This window comes from Lytechinus variegatus, chromosome 17 (assembly GCF_018143015.1).
Source record: "Lytechinus variegatus isolate NC3 chromosome 17, Lvar_3.0, whole genome shotgun sequence".
Taxonomy (NCBI): Eukaryota; Metazoa; Echinodermata; class Echinoidea; order Temnopleuroida; family Toxopneustidae; genus Lytechinus; species Lytechinus variegatus.
In genome coordinates this window covers 27,261,093-27,279,007 of record NC_054756.1, presented here as the reverse complement: position 1 = coordinate 27,279,007, position 17,915 = coordinate 27,261,093, and the positions used below count along the sequence as shown (strand labels likewise).

The 17,915-nt window shown below is 36.7% G+C and overlaps 1 protein-coding gene across 1 annotated transcript in view; it reads right to left on the bottom strand.

Annotated features, from left to right (window-relative positions):
• Positions 1-16,146, bottom strand: part of LOC121431128 (CUB and sushi domain-containing protein 1-like) — a 28,223-nt gene extending 12,077 nt beyond the window's left edge. Inside the window, exons 1-3 of the mRNA XM_041628631.1 lie at positions 15,377-16,146; positions 7,926-8,117; positions 3,397-3,576 (exon numbers count right to left, since the gene is read on the bottom strand). Of these exons, the coding sequence (XP_041484565.1) occupies positions 3,397-3,576; positions 7,926-8,117; positions 15,377-15,467 (463 nt within the window). The 5' untranslated portion in view covers positions 15,468-16,146. The remainder of the gene's footprint in view (positions 1-3,396; positions 3,577-7,925; positions 8,118-15,376) is intronic.
• Positions 16,147-17,915: the final 1,769 nt, after the last annotated feature.

Below are 17,915 nucleotides of genomic sequence, written 5' to 3'. Positions count from 1 at the left end.
AATGATTTTATTGTACCAGCACAAATTGAAGATATTATCCCTCCTACGGTTTGACGTCAATTTTGATCAAATTACAAGTTTAAGTATCACTCGTCAAATATTGGTTTCTTTTTTAAACAGAACAATCATTTATATTTTTTAATTATCCTTTACAAATGCTATAATTTTAACCAATTCAAATCGGACATCGAGGTATGCGGGAAGGGAATGATTATAACCTGGGGCGCGTCTAGGATGTCAGGAAAAGTGAAACAAATAAAATTATCCATTATTGTTTTGCACAACTTCCAACAAAAAACGAACGAACCTCATTTCGCAAAGAAAAATGACAATTCTAATCGTTTGCCCCCTCATTAAGAAGGGACACTGTACATATCAAGATGGAGAAATAATGTACAAATTTGTATTGAAAGAGGGTCACGTGTCCTAGCCCAAGCCCCACCCCTCCCCTCACCGTCACGGCTCTGATAAATCCATGATCTGAATGCAAACGTAAGCATACATGCACGGAATCCATTTTATTCCCAAACATTGGCCTCATGAGGGGAAAAAAAGATGGTAAGGGGGTACGTTCTGCACCCCTTGATCCGCGCATGCTCGTGTGCGCCTCCCGGGGGGGCCACTTCCATTCACGAGTGGATACCATGCGCGACCATGGGGTCTTGAAAAGCACCCTAAACAAGTAATTTCCATATTCTGAAAATGCACCCCTTAACAAGTATTGGCGTGTGAAACCCTACCCTTAACAACAAGTATTGGAAACAAAACGATACTCTTGGCAAATATTCCCTGAAATGAACCCCTATAAACAAGTACAGGAATGTTTCATTGTTACGGGTCCTTCGGTCGTCGATCGGCCTTACCTTATTTGGTTTAGTACTCACCCCAGCTTCCACACCTCGCGCAAATCGGACTCTAAACACGCAGTGTTGGGGCAAAAAGGACATCCTTTATAGATCATTTTAATTTTGTTTTATCATCCCCGCAAATTCAACCCTAAACACGTAATTTTCCTAGCGAAATAGACACCCTTTTTCATTATTTTTGTGTTTTTGACACCCTTATCACGTTACATAAGTAACGTTCCCTATCGTGAAAAAGACATCCTTTTACGTGTTTTTTTTTGGTCGCGCATGGTATCCACTCGTCAGTGTAAGTGGCCGCGCCTGTGGCGGCATTCCGAACTTTTCGCATTTAGCACGGAGACACTGTCTACAACGCGCCAATTCCTTTGAAAATGCAAATCAAATCACAATGGAGAGCTGGGAGTCTTTTGTCGAAAGTTGGTGGACCGGGACACCATCGGAATCTCTTGACTCTGGTCACCGACATGTTTGCAACTATTGTTCGTCTGGTGCAAATCGTCGGGTGATCTGCTGTCCCAGTCCACCAACTTTCGCCAAAAACCCCTCAGCTCTCCATTGTGATTTCAATTTGCTTTTTCAAAGGAATCGATGCGTTGTAGAGAGTGTCTCTGTAGCAAATGCACAAACTCCCTATTTAGAGTCTGTAACGCACATCCTGGCCTGTTAGGCTTTCATCCTATTTTCCAACAACAAGTTTTGAGTCAATTTGTCACACTCGTTGAACCGAAACAAGGAGGCGCGATAGCTCAGTCGGTATAGAGCGGGGGATTCGTATTCCGGTGACCCGGGTTCGATTCCCATTTGGTGCGCTAGTGCCCTTTGGTAAGGCATTCATCCTCAGTACCAGGTCCTTCGGAAGGGACCTTAAGCCGTCGGTCCTCTGGTTGATTGCTTACAAGCAATACTTGCTTTCTTAGCAATCAGGTAACACAAATCACCAATCAATCACCAAAACAAATGTTTATGATAAACTATACCAACTGTTAGTTATGTTAACATGAGTGGTTTCTTGTCGAAGAAAAACGGATGGGAATTGAATCCACGTCCTCCAGATTGAAAGACGAGAGCCTTAATCACTAGACCACTACGCCCCAAAAATGAATTTAAAAAAAAACAGATTCAAACTGATCACAAATTCTGCAGCACAACGCGTCACTCGAACAAAGAAACGTATCTCCTGTCTGCCTTAATTAAATCTAAACCTAAGACTGTAAGATGGGTAAGATGAGTTCTACAATTTCTGAAAGGTGAAAGATTATATAATAATCACCAAACAGTCAAACTTCACTCAACAAGAGGTCTAAAATAATCTCAAAGTCACAGACGAAGATGTCTAAGAAAACCAGTCCGCCTGAAGATCACCGAGTGCGTGAAACCAACGGTTGCAGTCCAGGCTGATCAGGGGCCCGTTTCACAAAGACTTGCAATTATTTTCACTTTGCCATTATGGCAACTATCATTGAAACCTTGATTATGATTGGCTGCTAAGCCCTGTTACCATGGTAGTTGCCATAATGGCAAAGTTTCAACAGTTGTAGGCTAGCTCCTTATGAAACGGGTCCAGGTATGTATGTGTGTGTATGTGTGTATGGGTGTACGTACGTGTGTATGTATGAATGTATGTATATTTACACTCTTAAAAATGTTTGGTAACATACTGTCCACACAACAATTGGTTAAAACTTTATCCAATTACGGGTAGTTTTAAACCAATAATGTGCGCTTTCGATGAAAAATACACAGTATTGGTTGAAAACTAACAATACTGTGGATAAATTTGTAATTAATTTTTTGTGGACAGTATGTTGCCCAAAATTTTAAGAGTGTATAGTCTGTTCTTCCCTGGAATTGTGCACTCTTGGAAACCTCAACCCATTTTAACCAATCAAGTAGTAAGGAAAATGCTTATATTGTCGACGTCCTTTGTCTTCGTCAGGAGAAAATCACCATAATAATAATAACGTTTTATTTACCCTGAATAGTAAACCAGCACTTCAGTTAAGAAACTGCTATACCAACGCAGTTATGAAATCAATCATAATCATAAATCCACTTCACTTTGTACCTGAAGAGTGAGAGCAGCGTCCCTGCTAAAAAGTGATTTATTAAATACTTTTTGAAAGATCATAGGGGCGGTTACCCCTGCCCTAGACGACGTCCCCAATCTGACAGGTTCACTACACTGCAAAAACGCCGGTGTTAATTTATCACAAACCTGGAATCTATATTTGTCTACACCAGAGAAGTTTCGAAACAACACCAAAGACACCAATTAAGAATCAAATCGATATTGGTTTTAGTAATTGGTGTCGCTTAAATACCAATATGGTGTTAGCCTAACGCCAAAACCATGCTGTTTCAACATTGCTCTGGTGTGCACCAATATAGATACGAGGCTGGTGTTAAATCAACTCCAGCGTTTTTGCAGTGTACATGGTAGCCTCAGTTTTCCATCACACTATCAAAAATGAACTATTCAACTCTTTTCTTTCATCCAAATGAGATTTGTGGTGTCACATCAAGTACTCACTTTGACACGTGGGTGCTCTCTCTGACCAAGTCCCGTCGCTCAAGCACTGCGCCGAGGGGGTACCGAACCTCTTGAAGTACCTGCCGCACTGGTAGTAAACCACTGAACCATACTCGCCACGCCCAGTGAGGTAAGTGACATTCCCATAGGCGGGGACGGCGGGCGGTTGACACTGGACAACTGGTATGGTGAGAGCAATTGTATGTGTGTGTAAGTTTCGGTATGTATGCAGGATAAATATCTGAAAGGGCAAGTTTTCCATGACAAAAAAAAATAAATGTAAAATAGCATGCCGAAAAAATGTAAAGAATATTGGTGAAGGTGTGGGCTCTAACAAATATTGGGTAAAAATGCTCCATGAGGGTAATTATGTATCCAACCAACATTGGGCATTTCTTTTGGGCATATTTATGTATCCAGTGCTTCCCGCATTGGGTTAAATACTGCCTAAAATTGGTTGGACACAACCTCGTGCTGGTTAGAATTTTACCAAATATTTTTTACAGTGATGAGGAAAATTCATCAGATATTTAAAAAGTTTGTCAACTCATTTCGAGCCGCTTCCCATGAATCGTGAATAAAAAAAATGAAATGTCGTTTTCTCAAAATATTTAAAGCAGTTTTATTGTACGTTCAGTAAATCAACAGACAAATAAGTGTATAGGAAAGCATTTAACTGATAACTTCTTAAATGGCGAGATTTTTCATCTTGCCAAGTCGACAAATAACAATTGTCGATTTTTTTACCTTGATAGTATAGACATGGATACATGGTGACACAATTGATGTAGCCAAGTCGACATCAAAAAAATTTACATGGTATTATTAATCGACTTGTTTACTTCGTATGTTGACATGGCAAGATAAGGTGTGCTGCGAAATCGAAATTAAAAAGATCCATGATTGTGATAATGGTCATATTAGCTATATTAACAAGACGAAGTCTAAAAAGTTACATTCTAAATCAGTCCAGTGTTGTAGTCAAGGCTCAAACCTCCAAGGCCAAGGCCAAGGCTTTAATACCCAAGGCCAAGGCTTCAATAACCAAGGCTGAGGCCAAGGCATGGAAACCCAAGGCCAAGGCCTGAAAACTTCAAGGCCAAGGCCAAGGCATTTCAATTGTACAATATATGGAAAAAAAATTAGACAACAATGCTTAGACGGCATACATGACACACAGGACCAAATGTATAAAAGGTGTGAGCGAGCAAATATTTTTACCCTTGTACATTTAAAACGAAAATAATTTCATGATAGATCATGTAGATTTAGACATAAAATTAAAATAAGTATATAGTTACCTTCGTACATTTAATTATTGTTCTAGACGATTCACATTGCAATAATTATTATTACCAAGGTGATCTGATCCTGGCATGCCCATTCTCAACATATGTCTTTCTCCTCTACCTGGGACAGGGGAGGCAGAATTTTTTTTTTTTGGGGGGGGAAGGTCAAAGCCAAAAATGCACTTACAGTATAAGTCAAAATGAGAATTTTGGTGCAAACAGATATTTTCAAAATGAGATTATCAACTGTGTGAAGAAGTTGTGTGTTTTGTGGAAATTAAGTTCAGCAAAGCTTTTTTAAGTGATTTCTAATTGATAAGACAGATATTTTGATTTAGGCTTTAAATTCCCGCTATAGAAAGCATAGCGAGCAAGTGGTTTTGAAAAAAAAATTGAAGTTGTAAAACTCGATTTTGGGTCAATTATGGTGCTAATCACTGTTAAAAGGGCATCCTTGCGAGATGTAATAAGATGTAATAAGAAATGAAATTTAAATATTTCGAGCTGTTTTTGTAATCATGGAAAAGGTGTGCATCTTACTAAACAAATTAACGCGAGCACAAAACACAAGCTGAAATTTTTACTGACCAGAAAAGGAAGCTGTTCTGGACTGCATTTAGTGACTCATAAATAGGATACATAACTCACCAATCAAATAATGCGAGCGCAAAGCGCGAGCTCAAAAATTTGTAATATTCCGACCTAAAAACTAGACATTCTAAGCATTTTTTGTGTAAATTGAATGCGAACCTTACTTAACAATAATTTATGCAAGCACAATCCAAAATTTGTTGATTTTGAAACCTAAAATTTTGCTCTGTATGCCATGCTTGGCCCCTCAAAATATTTGGCTCATCATGCCATTGATGCCATAGCCCATTTGGAAATGACAAAATTGAAGTTTGTGTTCAAGTTTACCGAATCTTTTCAGAATATCATTAAGACTTAAAACATTCTTGTTGGTCAAAGAAAATAATACAAGGAAAACCTAATGGAATAGAAATCAACCTTGTTATCATTCTTTAGAGTAAGCTATTTTTAAAGTATGAAAATTGTTGTCAAAATTGCAGTCAGATCTGTCAGAATTATTCCTGTCATAAAATCGCTATAATCAGTGGCGTACCGTGGGTCACGGCATGGGGGGGGCACCAGCAAAAACTTGGAATTGCCTAGTGAGCGCGCGAAGCGCGCCCAGTTGCCAGGTATACTGACCTAATAGAGATATTTTTATAAGGACAGTGCCAATAAACGGACATGTATCTCACTAGTCAAATAATGCGAGCGCGAGCTTAAAATTTTTGATATTCAAACCTAAAAAGGGACATTACAATCAATCTTTTTTAATCATGATACGTACCTGTCTCGCTAAATAATGCGCGCGCGAACCGCGAACTGAATTTTTTGTAAATATTGACCCCAAACAGGAAGATTTTAAGGACTATATTTTAGGAATCTTTTATCTATTAAGATTATACACATCTCACCATAGTCATCTAATGGGAGTGCCAATAAGCGCTTGCTGATTTTGTTAGAATCACATCTAAACATGCACATAAAGCACTTGTAATCATGATTAACATGCCCATCTTACTAATCAAATCTTTCGAGCGCATAGCGCGAGCTGAAAATTTAGGAAATTCAGACCTGAAGAGGGGCATTTTAAGGCTTGTTTGTAGGAATTCAAGAAGACCTTACGTAGTTCACTAACCAAATGATGCGAGCGCGAAGCGCGAGCTGAAAATTTTTGATATTCAGATCAGAAAACAGAAAAAGGGACATTTTAAGGACTCATTCTAGGAATTGATGGAGAGCAGACACCTTTCACCAATCCACTACTGCGAACGTAGGCACGGACAGGAAATGTTTTATATTAAGACCTTAAAATAGGACAATCACTTAAAGTATTCATGAAAAAGAAGCATACTATTGTACATGTAAAAGAATAACTCGAAGTGCGAGGAAATATATTTGGTAGTTTGGTGTATATTGACTTGAAAACGGGAGGTTTTAGTATAACAGGATTATATATCTCGGTAAACAGACAATGGGAGCACCAGGAACAATGAAGACATATGCCCTGAGCAAATTATGTTTCATTTATGTGAAAAAAAATGTTTCTAATGTAATGTAACATAACATGATTATAACATTATAATGAACATTAATGTCTTCTTTCCCACTACGTTTCTCTTCCTTTCTCCCTCTTTTCCTCCTTTTTTTAGTCAGCCGATGGGGGGGGGAACGTGCCCCCATGCCCCCCCCCCCCTGTAGTTACGCCACTGACTATAATCCTAATCATAGTTATTATCATTATTATTGATATTGTCATTATCCTTATTAGTCATGATTACATCATATTACCAATAAATAATATTAATTTTCATCACTTCTCTTTGTTACATAATTATGTGATAATTGCAATTGATGGCACTGCTAAGTACACTTACTGCTTCTGCTGCTGCTACTGCTGACTGGTAGTATTTAGTGTCATTAGATATACAGAACAATTGAAACATTTATAATTACTTATATAAAACAAATAAAAGTACAAAATACAAAATGCCTTGAAAAAGCCTTGAAAATGCCTTGAAAATGCCTTGAAATTTCAAGGCTCAAAATCCTCAAGGCCAAGGCCAAGGCCCTCTCAAGGCCAAGGCTTGAATGTTCAAGGCCAAGGCTTTGAAAAAATAGGCCTTAAGGCGCCTTAAGGCCAAGGCCGAGCATCAAGGCACTACAACACTGTTCTAAATGTTAAGGATTTAATAACCATCCGAATATTAAATCAAGATTTAAATATAAATCTCAAAGTTTTTAATTCAAATCTTTAGAGATTGAAAAGCTGGCTTGAGATTAAAAATAAATTCAATTTCGGCTGGTCACTATTCACAGCCGATCTGGATTTATTTCAAATCCTTGACATTTGTTGTGATATAGGCCTACATGTAGCCATAGCGACATAACGTATCTTACTAGTTCGACACCTTAAAAGTAACAAGTTGTCACTGCGACATAAGGTATCTTCCCGAATCGACTTCTAAATAGTTACATGTCGTCACTTACAAGACTCCTCAAAAGTTTTTGTCGTCATCTGCACATAAAATTATTGAATTTGGCCTATTGTTATACCTTGCCAAATCGACTGCTAAAAAAACGTACACGTTCGCTCCCAAATTGCCCAAATCATGAGGAAGTGAGGGCTAAGACTTTGTTGATGATTTTGTTTTCCTATAGGCTACGTACCGTTGCATTGAGGCGTTATGCTACTTTTCCATCTTCCATTTTCATCGCAGTATCTTACTATCGTATCGGCGGGCCCGTTCATCTCATACCCGTCTCGACAATAGTACGTGGCATGCGCCCCCAACGTTCTGTCGCTCCATTCAACTTCGGAATTTGGGTAGACTTTCGGAGGCGGGCAAATGTTCTCGTGACCTGAAACCAGGGGAAACAAAAAAAAATCAAATAATTCTTATTTTTAGCCATTGTATTTGGGAACAAGGGCATGTATATATCGATGTCATTTAAAGACGCAACACAGCAAAAACTGTGGTGTTAACCGGTGTACATAGAGGACCACACCAGTTATTTTACACCGGTGTTAAATTGGTGGTGTTAGTTTTACACCTATAGGTGTTATTACAACACCTATGGTTGTTACATTTACACTCTTTGGTGTTATGTTCAATCTCTAGGGTGTTATTTTAACACCTCAGGGTGTGGTCTCATACACCAATTAGTGTCAGTTTTAACACCACAGTTTTACATTGAATGATTCAGGAAATTTGGAGCACTTTTCATCGAAATAAGTGGGGAAAAATGATAGAACTGGACTATTTCTAAAGGGCAACACCTCCACACACCAAGCCGTGTAGTCATGTGGATTTCTTTGTGAAATTTAGAATCATTCGAGACCTGTCACTGTCTAAGACAGTTCGTATGATTTAATGACCAATATTTTGCCAAAGAAAATATTATATAATAAAATGCATTTCTCTAACCCCAAATCGAATTACCACGATTAACGGGACAATATGTATACCTCTTGTCTCAGTCGGTATTTCTTTCACTTTCATATTAATCTAACCGTTGACATCACCAACATTGTCTAAAATGAATTAAAAGAACGCTGTTATTAAATAGTATACGACCGCTTCTTATTTACTTAAAGCATGGAGCTATTAATAGATCTCGATAGATCTATGCTTAAAGCAAAGTAACAAGTTTATACAACAAAAAGACAAAATCAATTACATTAGAAATGTTGTACTGAAGATATGACGTCAAATGTGAAAGGAAATTTTGTTTCTATTTGATTTGATCAACAAATCAGAAATAAGATTTTCCGATAACGATGTATTCTGTTAAACATATGTTAAAAAACACACATTGTATTCAAATGCAAAGAAAATAACTGCCCCTCCGTCATGTCCGTGTCAAGAACGAATATATAAGAAACTGATGAAGGGTGCATGATAAAGAAGAAGAAGAGGAGGAGGAGAAGGAGAAGGAGGAGGAGAACAAGAAGAAGAAGAAGAAGAAGAAGAGGAGGAGAAGAAGAAAGAAGAAGAAAAAAAGAAGAAGGAAAAGAAGAAGAAGAAGAAAAGAAGAAGAAAAGAAGAAGAAGAAGAAGAAGAAGGAAAAGAAGAAAAAAAAAGAAGGAGGAGGAGGAGAAGGAAAGAAGAAGAAGAAGAAGAAAAAGAAGAAGGAGGAGGAGGAGGAGGAGGAAAAGAGAGGAATGAAAAATAAGAAAATAATAGACTCCTTTCATGCCTTATCTGATACCCCTTTCATAAACCCAATTACTATGAATTAGGCGGCTAATAGCAGCATAATTTGGTCGTAAAATTGGAGGAGGACAAGAGTTATCCGCATTACTCTGATGCTGCTATTATCCGCATAATAGCGGCATCGGGATAAGATTTTGAGTTTATGAACGCATTTCCAAATAATGCGGATAATTGCCATGGTGCGGTCACAAGGTCACCCTTTTCCAACACAACCGCATCGGAGGGGGCGTGTCCAGTTGTCATGGCGATTATCCGCCTTTTTCAGGACGGGCGCTCGTAAAAATAATGCGGCTTATTTTCGGAGTTTATGAACGCAATTTTTATTGAATTATCCGCATTACTCTTAGGCGGCTAATTGGAGGATAGGTTTATGAAAAGGGTATGAAAACACACATATTTTATAACTACCTTTATGAAAGGAAATTTGTATCCATCCTGTCTCTCTCATAATATCATTTCACTCATGAAATTATTTATGTCAGTAATAAAATCAGTGGAATCATTCTATCAACAGCTTGATCAAATATAGGGTCATTCGTCTGTGAATCAATGCCATTCTAATACGAAAAAAATATATACAAAATTGTAAGAGAGGAAAGTCCCAATAAGTACGTTTAAACAATCATGAACATTTCAATTTTTCAATTTCAATTCAATTAATAATTCATAAAATGCAAAGCAGATATATACAATAAAATGTGTATGGGTATCACAACAAAAGCCTATGGCTTGCTAAACAGAGATCCCCTTACTTACAAAATATACATTATGACATGGTAAATCAAGATCTTAAAAGAACAATCAAATCTACAATAGGTCAATTACAACCAGACTACATACAACAGCCCAAAAAACACACACACATAAATGTTTGTGTAGGTTTTGTAGAATCAATATGCAGATAAAATAATTGTTCTATATTTAGATTTAAAAGCATATTGTGAATGTATATTTTTTATTTCAGAAGTTAGAGCATTCCATAACTTAGTACATATTTAGTGGAGTTGAGCATAATTATGTATTATATGATGGCGTCCCTCACGGTCTGTTATCATACTCAACGTTTCTTTGCAAAATTATACGTAAATAACATTTATGAATATGAAAGACTACCCCCCCCCCCCTCCTCCTCCTCCTACTGATCATTCTAATGTAGGCCTAAATATCGTGATTTCATTTTAAATGCTGTTACATATTGTTTATATTTATTATACAAACAAAATACCTCACGAACGAGTCTTCGTTATCAAACATGTCTTGTTATATATTGTTAAAAACTCTCCTCATATTTCTCTCTTTCTATTCAGTTCTTTCTTTCCCACTCTGTTCTTTTCACCCCTCACTCTATCTCTCTTGCTCTTCTTTTTACTCTTTGTTGATGTTCGCATCATTGAATATATTATTTTAGCCAGTGTATAATTATGTATCTTTGTATTCTTTTTTTCTCATGGAACATCATTTTCAAGCTCTTAGAGCTTAAGATGCTCCATTCATGTATATATATATATATATTTTAAAAAAATGATTATACTAATATGAATATAATGTAATGTTTAAAATGATGTATGTATATATATGAATAAAATCGATCAATCCAATCAATCAATCCTATACATCATCTAATATATGAGTCGTTCAGGGACCGAACCCAGGACCTACCGACCAAGAGGCTTGCGTCCCCGCGGAGCGTGCATGATATAATATTAGTTAGTCAGAATATACTCTACTTTGGTCAGGAAATCGCCTTTTTTATCAGCCCGTGTTTGATGTTGTACTTTATGCAGGTTCGGCTGCAGTCATATCAGAGAAACCGATTCCAAACTGAGCGATGATAGACTCATAACATAACGTGAACATTTCGGTCGGTTTGGATCCGGTTTATCCGGTGTGACTGCACTCGGATATAACCGTCAGGGAGGTCAGGAACCGCGCCAGGAACATCCTTCATAAAACAGGTTCCTGTGAAAGGCGATTGAAGGTCCATTTAAAAAGATAGACTAGCAAAATTCATGATTATGTCCCATTATCGCATTTTATTCGAGTCCAGTTTTTATTGCACTGTAAAAATGCTGCTTAAAGTTGTTTACAACGCTAGCTGTTTGAAACCTGTAGGAGATGTTTAACGGTTCAAACAACGACTGATTTATTGGAAATTGCGCATTAAAATTAAACTTTGTTCATTATGATTTTATACACTTGTTTAAACTTTTTAAACAACTACATACAATAATTAGTGCTGTGTACAAAAATTAGAACTGCGTTTTTACTGTGTATATGCCTATACACAGGTAAGTAGGCTGTATAACGAAAATTAAAACTGCCGTAATTATCACATGCAGATCTATATTACAAACATACATGAGATAAATTTATATTTTGTAATGGTGGGTGTTTCATAAAGCTGTTTATAAGTTAAGAGCGACTTTAGGAACGACTAGTGATCCTTTCTTGTGATGGTATATTCATTGGCGATGGTTAAGCGCCGCACTCCAGTCGTTCTTAAAGTCGCTCTTAACTTACGTACATCTTTATGAAACGGCCCATGGCATGTGGGGTACCTAGGATTTTCCAAAGGGGGGGGGGCAAATTCTTCCGCCTGAAAATTTGACAAGCAAAAAAAAGGCCTTCAACCACAAATAAAGGACATTTATTCGCACGACAAAATGTTACAAGCAAAAAACGTTATACATTGCAGACTTACCATACTACCTCATGTATAATTATGTACATGTCAATACAAAGACTGTTTAAACATTGCACACTGATTCATATATCAACATCTAAAAGAAAATTAGTTTATAAATATGCACAAGTGCATGTACAGACAATCGAAAGTTAAAGGATGGTCCGGGCTTAAAGTATTTATCTATTTCGCTTAATAAAGTAGAATTCACTGAGCAAAATGCCGAAAATTTCATCAAAATCGGATAACAAATAACAAAGTTATTGAATTCTAAAGTTTAGCAATATTTTGTGAATATTCATTAGGCGGGCTGACGATGTCGCATCTCCACTTCTTCTTTTGTATTTTATTATATGATATGAGGTTCATTCAAAATGTTTCTGCAAGAACTAGATAAATTGGACTGACAACTGATTTAGTGCATTAGATATTTATTGCTGCAACTTATTTCATTATAAGGGAGACATATTATTCACACAAGTATGAAATAATGAAAAAAATCATGATGTTATGTAATAACATAAGAAAGCGGAAAGTGGATGTGACATCATCAGCCCACCTAATGAATATTTAAACTTTAAAATTCAATTACTTTGTTATTTGTTATCCGATTTTGATGAAATTTTGGGCATTTTGCTCAATGAATTCTACTCTATGTATTAAGATATAAATATTTTCAGCCCGGACCATCCCTTTAAAATGATGTCACCTTGCCTGATCTTTACAAGTTTAGTTTATATCTATAATTATGTAGATAGACTATCGAAAGTTACATCGCAAATTTAACAAACATCGATGAGCCATCCGAGTTTATTTATAGTTACCGAAAGTTGAAATGCTGTAACTTTCGCATTATATACGAACAAACTATTAGAGTTCAGTTTATATTCATATGCATTTAGATAAAGACTATAGGCTGTCCGTCCCATTGCAAACTCACAAACATATTCGAGAGCAGTTGACAAATACGAATATGAATAGAGGCTTTAATAGGAGGAGAAACAATTTTCGGCGTTACTCCTGTTTGTTTAAGGTCATTGTTTAAGCAGTAGATGCCAGGTTCAAATCCCACTGGTTCCAATCTTTCTGACTTAATATGATTTTCGTTACAGATCGAGCATGGCGATCTTAAAAAAATAGGAGCAATGCCGAAAATTTGTTAACAATTATCGAAAGATAAATTTATATGATCGCAATTTAAGTGATCGCAATTTACATAACGCAAACTGATATAATTTATACAAATAGCAACGTGTTCAGTCATGTGAGTTGAGCTGTTCATAAAAATTACCGAACATGAACTTCTGACATAATATGTAAAAAAAACTATAAAATTGCCATACATCTGATTGTGTTTGTACACATTATACCCTTTCCATATACTTTCGAAACCGTTCAGCAGCCCATGTCAAAGATATTTAAAGGTTAAGTCCACCCCAGAAAAATGTTGATTTGAATAAATAGAGAAAAATCAATGATCTAGATTTATTTATTTCCGTCCAACAAAGTAAACAAAATATAATCGAAGTGATATAGTACATATTCAAAACAATATAGACAGTTCAATGATATTCATAACAAATATAATGATAAATTAACTGAACAATCTGGCATAACGCTGAAAATTTCATCAAAATCGGGTGTGAAATAAGAAAGTTATGACATTTTTAAGTTTCGCTTATTTTTCGCAAAATAGTTCTATGCTCAACTCAGTGACACAGGGGCTGCGGAATGGTTTTCAAAGTGGGGGCTGAGATAAAAGTGGGGGGCTGACCATGAAAAAAAATCACAATCATTTGGCCATTTTTACACGCTTTTGGAAAAAAGTGGGGGCTGAAGACCCCAAGCCCCCCCCCCCCCCGCTTCCGCTGCTCCTGTGACATGCAAATGAGACATTCTATGATGCCCTTCACTCACTATTTATGTTGTGTTTTATTGTTGGAATTATATAACATTTAATTTTCTACATATTTTAGAATATAAGGAGCAACTTGACTGAACCGTATATCTTAATTTCACATGTTCATGGAGCAATAGATCGTTTTTTCACTTGACAATGAGGAGAAAATTAGGATGTATCCTATTAATTTAATAAAATGCAAAAGAAATAATGAGTGGATGACGTCATCAGTCTCCTCATTTGCATTCTGACCAGGATGTGCATGTAACTGTTTTATGAAATTAGTCATAACTTTTTTATCTTACATCCGATTTACATTGTACACTGTTTATACTCATGTTTGTTAAATGTTTGTATTTTTGTTGTAGGGCCTCCAAGGACAACAGTATATCAATTACTGATGGAGCCACCCTACTAAAAAAAGACTTATAAATAAATAAATAATAAATTTTGAGGAAATTTTTAGTGTTATGGTTGTCAGATTTCTCAATTTTTATTCAAATCAACTTTTAGTTGGGATGGGCTTGTCCTTTAAAACAAACAACCTGATGCATACAATTGACTATAACACAATCACGTTGTAACTACATGTACATCATGACGCTTCCATTATTGTCATCAAAAAGTATATTGATTGATGTCCCGCTTTCTTCGCTCGCTCGAAAATTGTCCAAAATGGTTTACTGTGCGAATGGGGCCATAACGACCTCTGCCTACTTTATTTTGTTTTACTGACACGACTTTACATGAATATCATTTCGTTTAAATATCGGCTCTGAATAAATAACCAGAAAATGATAAGTCATATACCGTCTTCATAGTACACGATGATAACACACGGTGACATGGGCAGTTACCCCCCCCCCCAAAAAAAAAAAAAATGTTGAAACCTACCTTCTCATTGTATTTTTTATACAAATTCCACATAAAGTGTGCCCAGGATCCTTCCAAATACCAATAAATGCACAAAATGTAGAGCGCCTTCCTAATATAAGCTCGGTCTCTTCGCTCCCTCTCTTGTTAATATTTTCATACATTAATATGCTTACGCCCTTTAAGTTAGCCTTGACAGAGGGGGGGAACAAAACATATTTGGTTCTCTTTTGTTGTAAAAGATTATAGGTGTATGATCCTTAGGTGAAAGTCCTACCTTATTTATTCAAGTGCAATCAATATACTGATAAGGGACGACTTTCACGCGAACATTCCTTGCGATGAAAACTGTTCATACTGACGTTTAATAGCTTACCATTCACAAATGATAATTATTTTCAAGTAGATGAAACAATGGGCAATTCGGCAAAATTAATGATTAACTTACCGAGAATGCTTATCACCCTTTGGAGAATAACTGCCAACATCAATCTGGAGATCGTACACGTTTTCATCTTGTTCATGAGAAATATTTCCATACGAAAAAAAATACACTCTGAAGGAATGCAGTCTCTCCCTTACGCGCCGGTGTCTAACTCTGACGAGATTGAAGAGGATGATTTGTAGGCAACGTATATGAATTATAAACAACACGAGTAATTTATCGGCGAAGATGATGAAAATGTCTCCAACTTTCGGTCATGAAGGCGTGAAATGATATTCCAAAGATTCGGCTTCCATTTAATAACTGATTATAATATTATATCACACAGCAGCAGACTGACTGCTCCATTTCCAAGTACCACCAATATAAGTCGGATCTATGCAAGCTCAAATACTACCCCGCTGTAAATTACTGAAACAGATGTTCTCTCGCATCTTCCAGGCGGCAAAAATAGTCATGTTTCAAAATAATATTCAGTTATGAGGCTCTGAAGATGTTGTCAAATAGCATGCACACAATAAATCAGGAGCATATCCTGTGGGTTTGATATATATATATTTCTTATTGCGATATTCCGTGTTCTGTCGACATTGCCATAAATGTGAGTAACATCCGTGTCCACAGTTTTTGATAAGATAGTTATTTGGTGGCCTTTGCCTAATATGAACTGGTTTAGTTTTTTTTAGGGACAGTCACACCGAAGAAACTCACTCCTCCCTTAACGATACTGTAGAGTTCGAACTCAAGGCTGTGAGCTTGATCGGTTGGGATTCAGTTTGGGTTTGTGTTACTGGGCATGGTACCGGATTCCTCGCCAGAACACCGGGATCGATCCAATCTCAGTCAGGCCGAGCCTTGTCAAGTGGATTTCCGTTGGACTTTTGTTTGAAGGGTGCGTGCATTTGGCTTAGCCACGGGCACAAGGGGGCCAATCTCCCCGCCCCCGCCCCACATTGCAAATAAAAAACTCTCTCACATTATAATAATAATAATAATAATAACAAAAACGCAGTTCTTGTATAGCGCATATCACATTATGTCATAACGTCAATATGCGCTTCCAAGGGACTTGGATATTATTACCCCGGCTTTAGCCCGCAGCCTTTTTACAGCACGGTGGCATTTCAAGGAATGAATTCCTGCCAGGTACCCATTCACCTCACCTGGGTTGAGTGCAGTACAATGTGGATGAATTTCTTACTGAAGGAAATTACTCCATGGCTGGGATTCGAACCCACGACCCTCTGTTTCAAAGTCAGAAGAATAATTCAAGATTCAAGAGGTTTATTTCATTTCCAAAACAAATATAAATCGAATGCAAATACAAATCAAAGTACGAATACAAAATAATTTTTAACTTAATTTTTTTTTTAACTTAATTTTTTAACTTAATAATCGAATATAGGCCACAACGCTCCACTTTTGGACAGAAGCCTGCCAAAACGGGATGATGCATGGGGCAATTAAAGGTATATAGATGGAAGTGCTTTATAATTTTAACTAAAACCTACTGAAAATGTCAATTTCTCGCTCGGTCGCCACGCTCCCTCGCTTAAGGATGTCCTAATTCATTGCAATGCTTACCTGGTTTATTTTCAAAATGTTGTATTTCACTGGCGAGATTTTCTTATTCGGTCGCTATGCCCCCTCGCATACTCCAAGCCCTTTGTCATGTTGTCTAAAAAGTATTTTTTATTGTATACCGCCATGTTGGGGGAAAACGTGTCAAGTTTCATTGATGATAACAAAAAAAAAACATTTGTCACTCTAGTCTTCAGTGTCCTCTTTATTTACCACGTGTAGTGCGTTCAAATTCTAAATTTTGTTTCAATGGTAAAAATGACAAATGTCCTTGCTCAATCGCTAATAATTGTAATTCCTGTGTATGGTGTACTGACCTGTAAACAGATCAGTGGTTGAATGTGGTTCTACGGTAGTGGTGATGGTGACTAAAACAAAAATAAATGATAATTATTGGTCGCTTTACTCCCTTACACATAATCGGCCTTTCACTACATTGCACCATGTTGTTAGCGACATAATATGTTTTATTTTCAATAATATGAAAATAACAAATATTCTTGCTCTGTCGCTACTCTCCCTCGCGTGTTTTTTTTTCAAAAGATGCTTCTTTCTTCTGATAAATATATTTTTGCTGTCATAATTCACGTGGGTTACGTACATTCTCATGCGTATCAATCAACTGTTCTTGTACAATATTAAAGGACAAGTCCACCCCAACAAAAACTTGATTTGAATAAAAATAGAAAAATCCAACAAGCATAACACTGAAAATTTCATCAAAATCGGATGTAAAATAAGAAAGTTATGGCATTTTAAAGTTTCGCTTCATTTCACAAAACAGTTATATGCACATCTCGGTGGGTATGCAAATGAGGAACTGATGACATCATTCACTCACCATTTCTTTTGTATTTCATTATATGAAATATGAAATATTTTTATTTTCTCGTCATTGTCATGTGAATAAAGTTTCATTCCTCCCTGATCACGTGGAATTCCATTATTGTAACAATTTGTG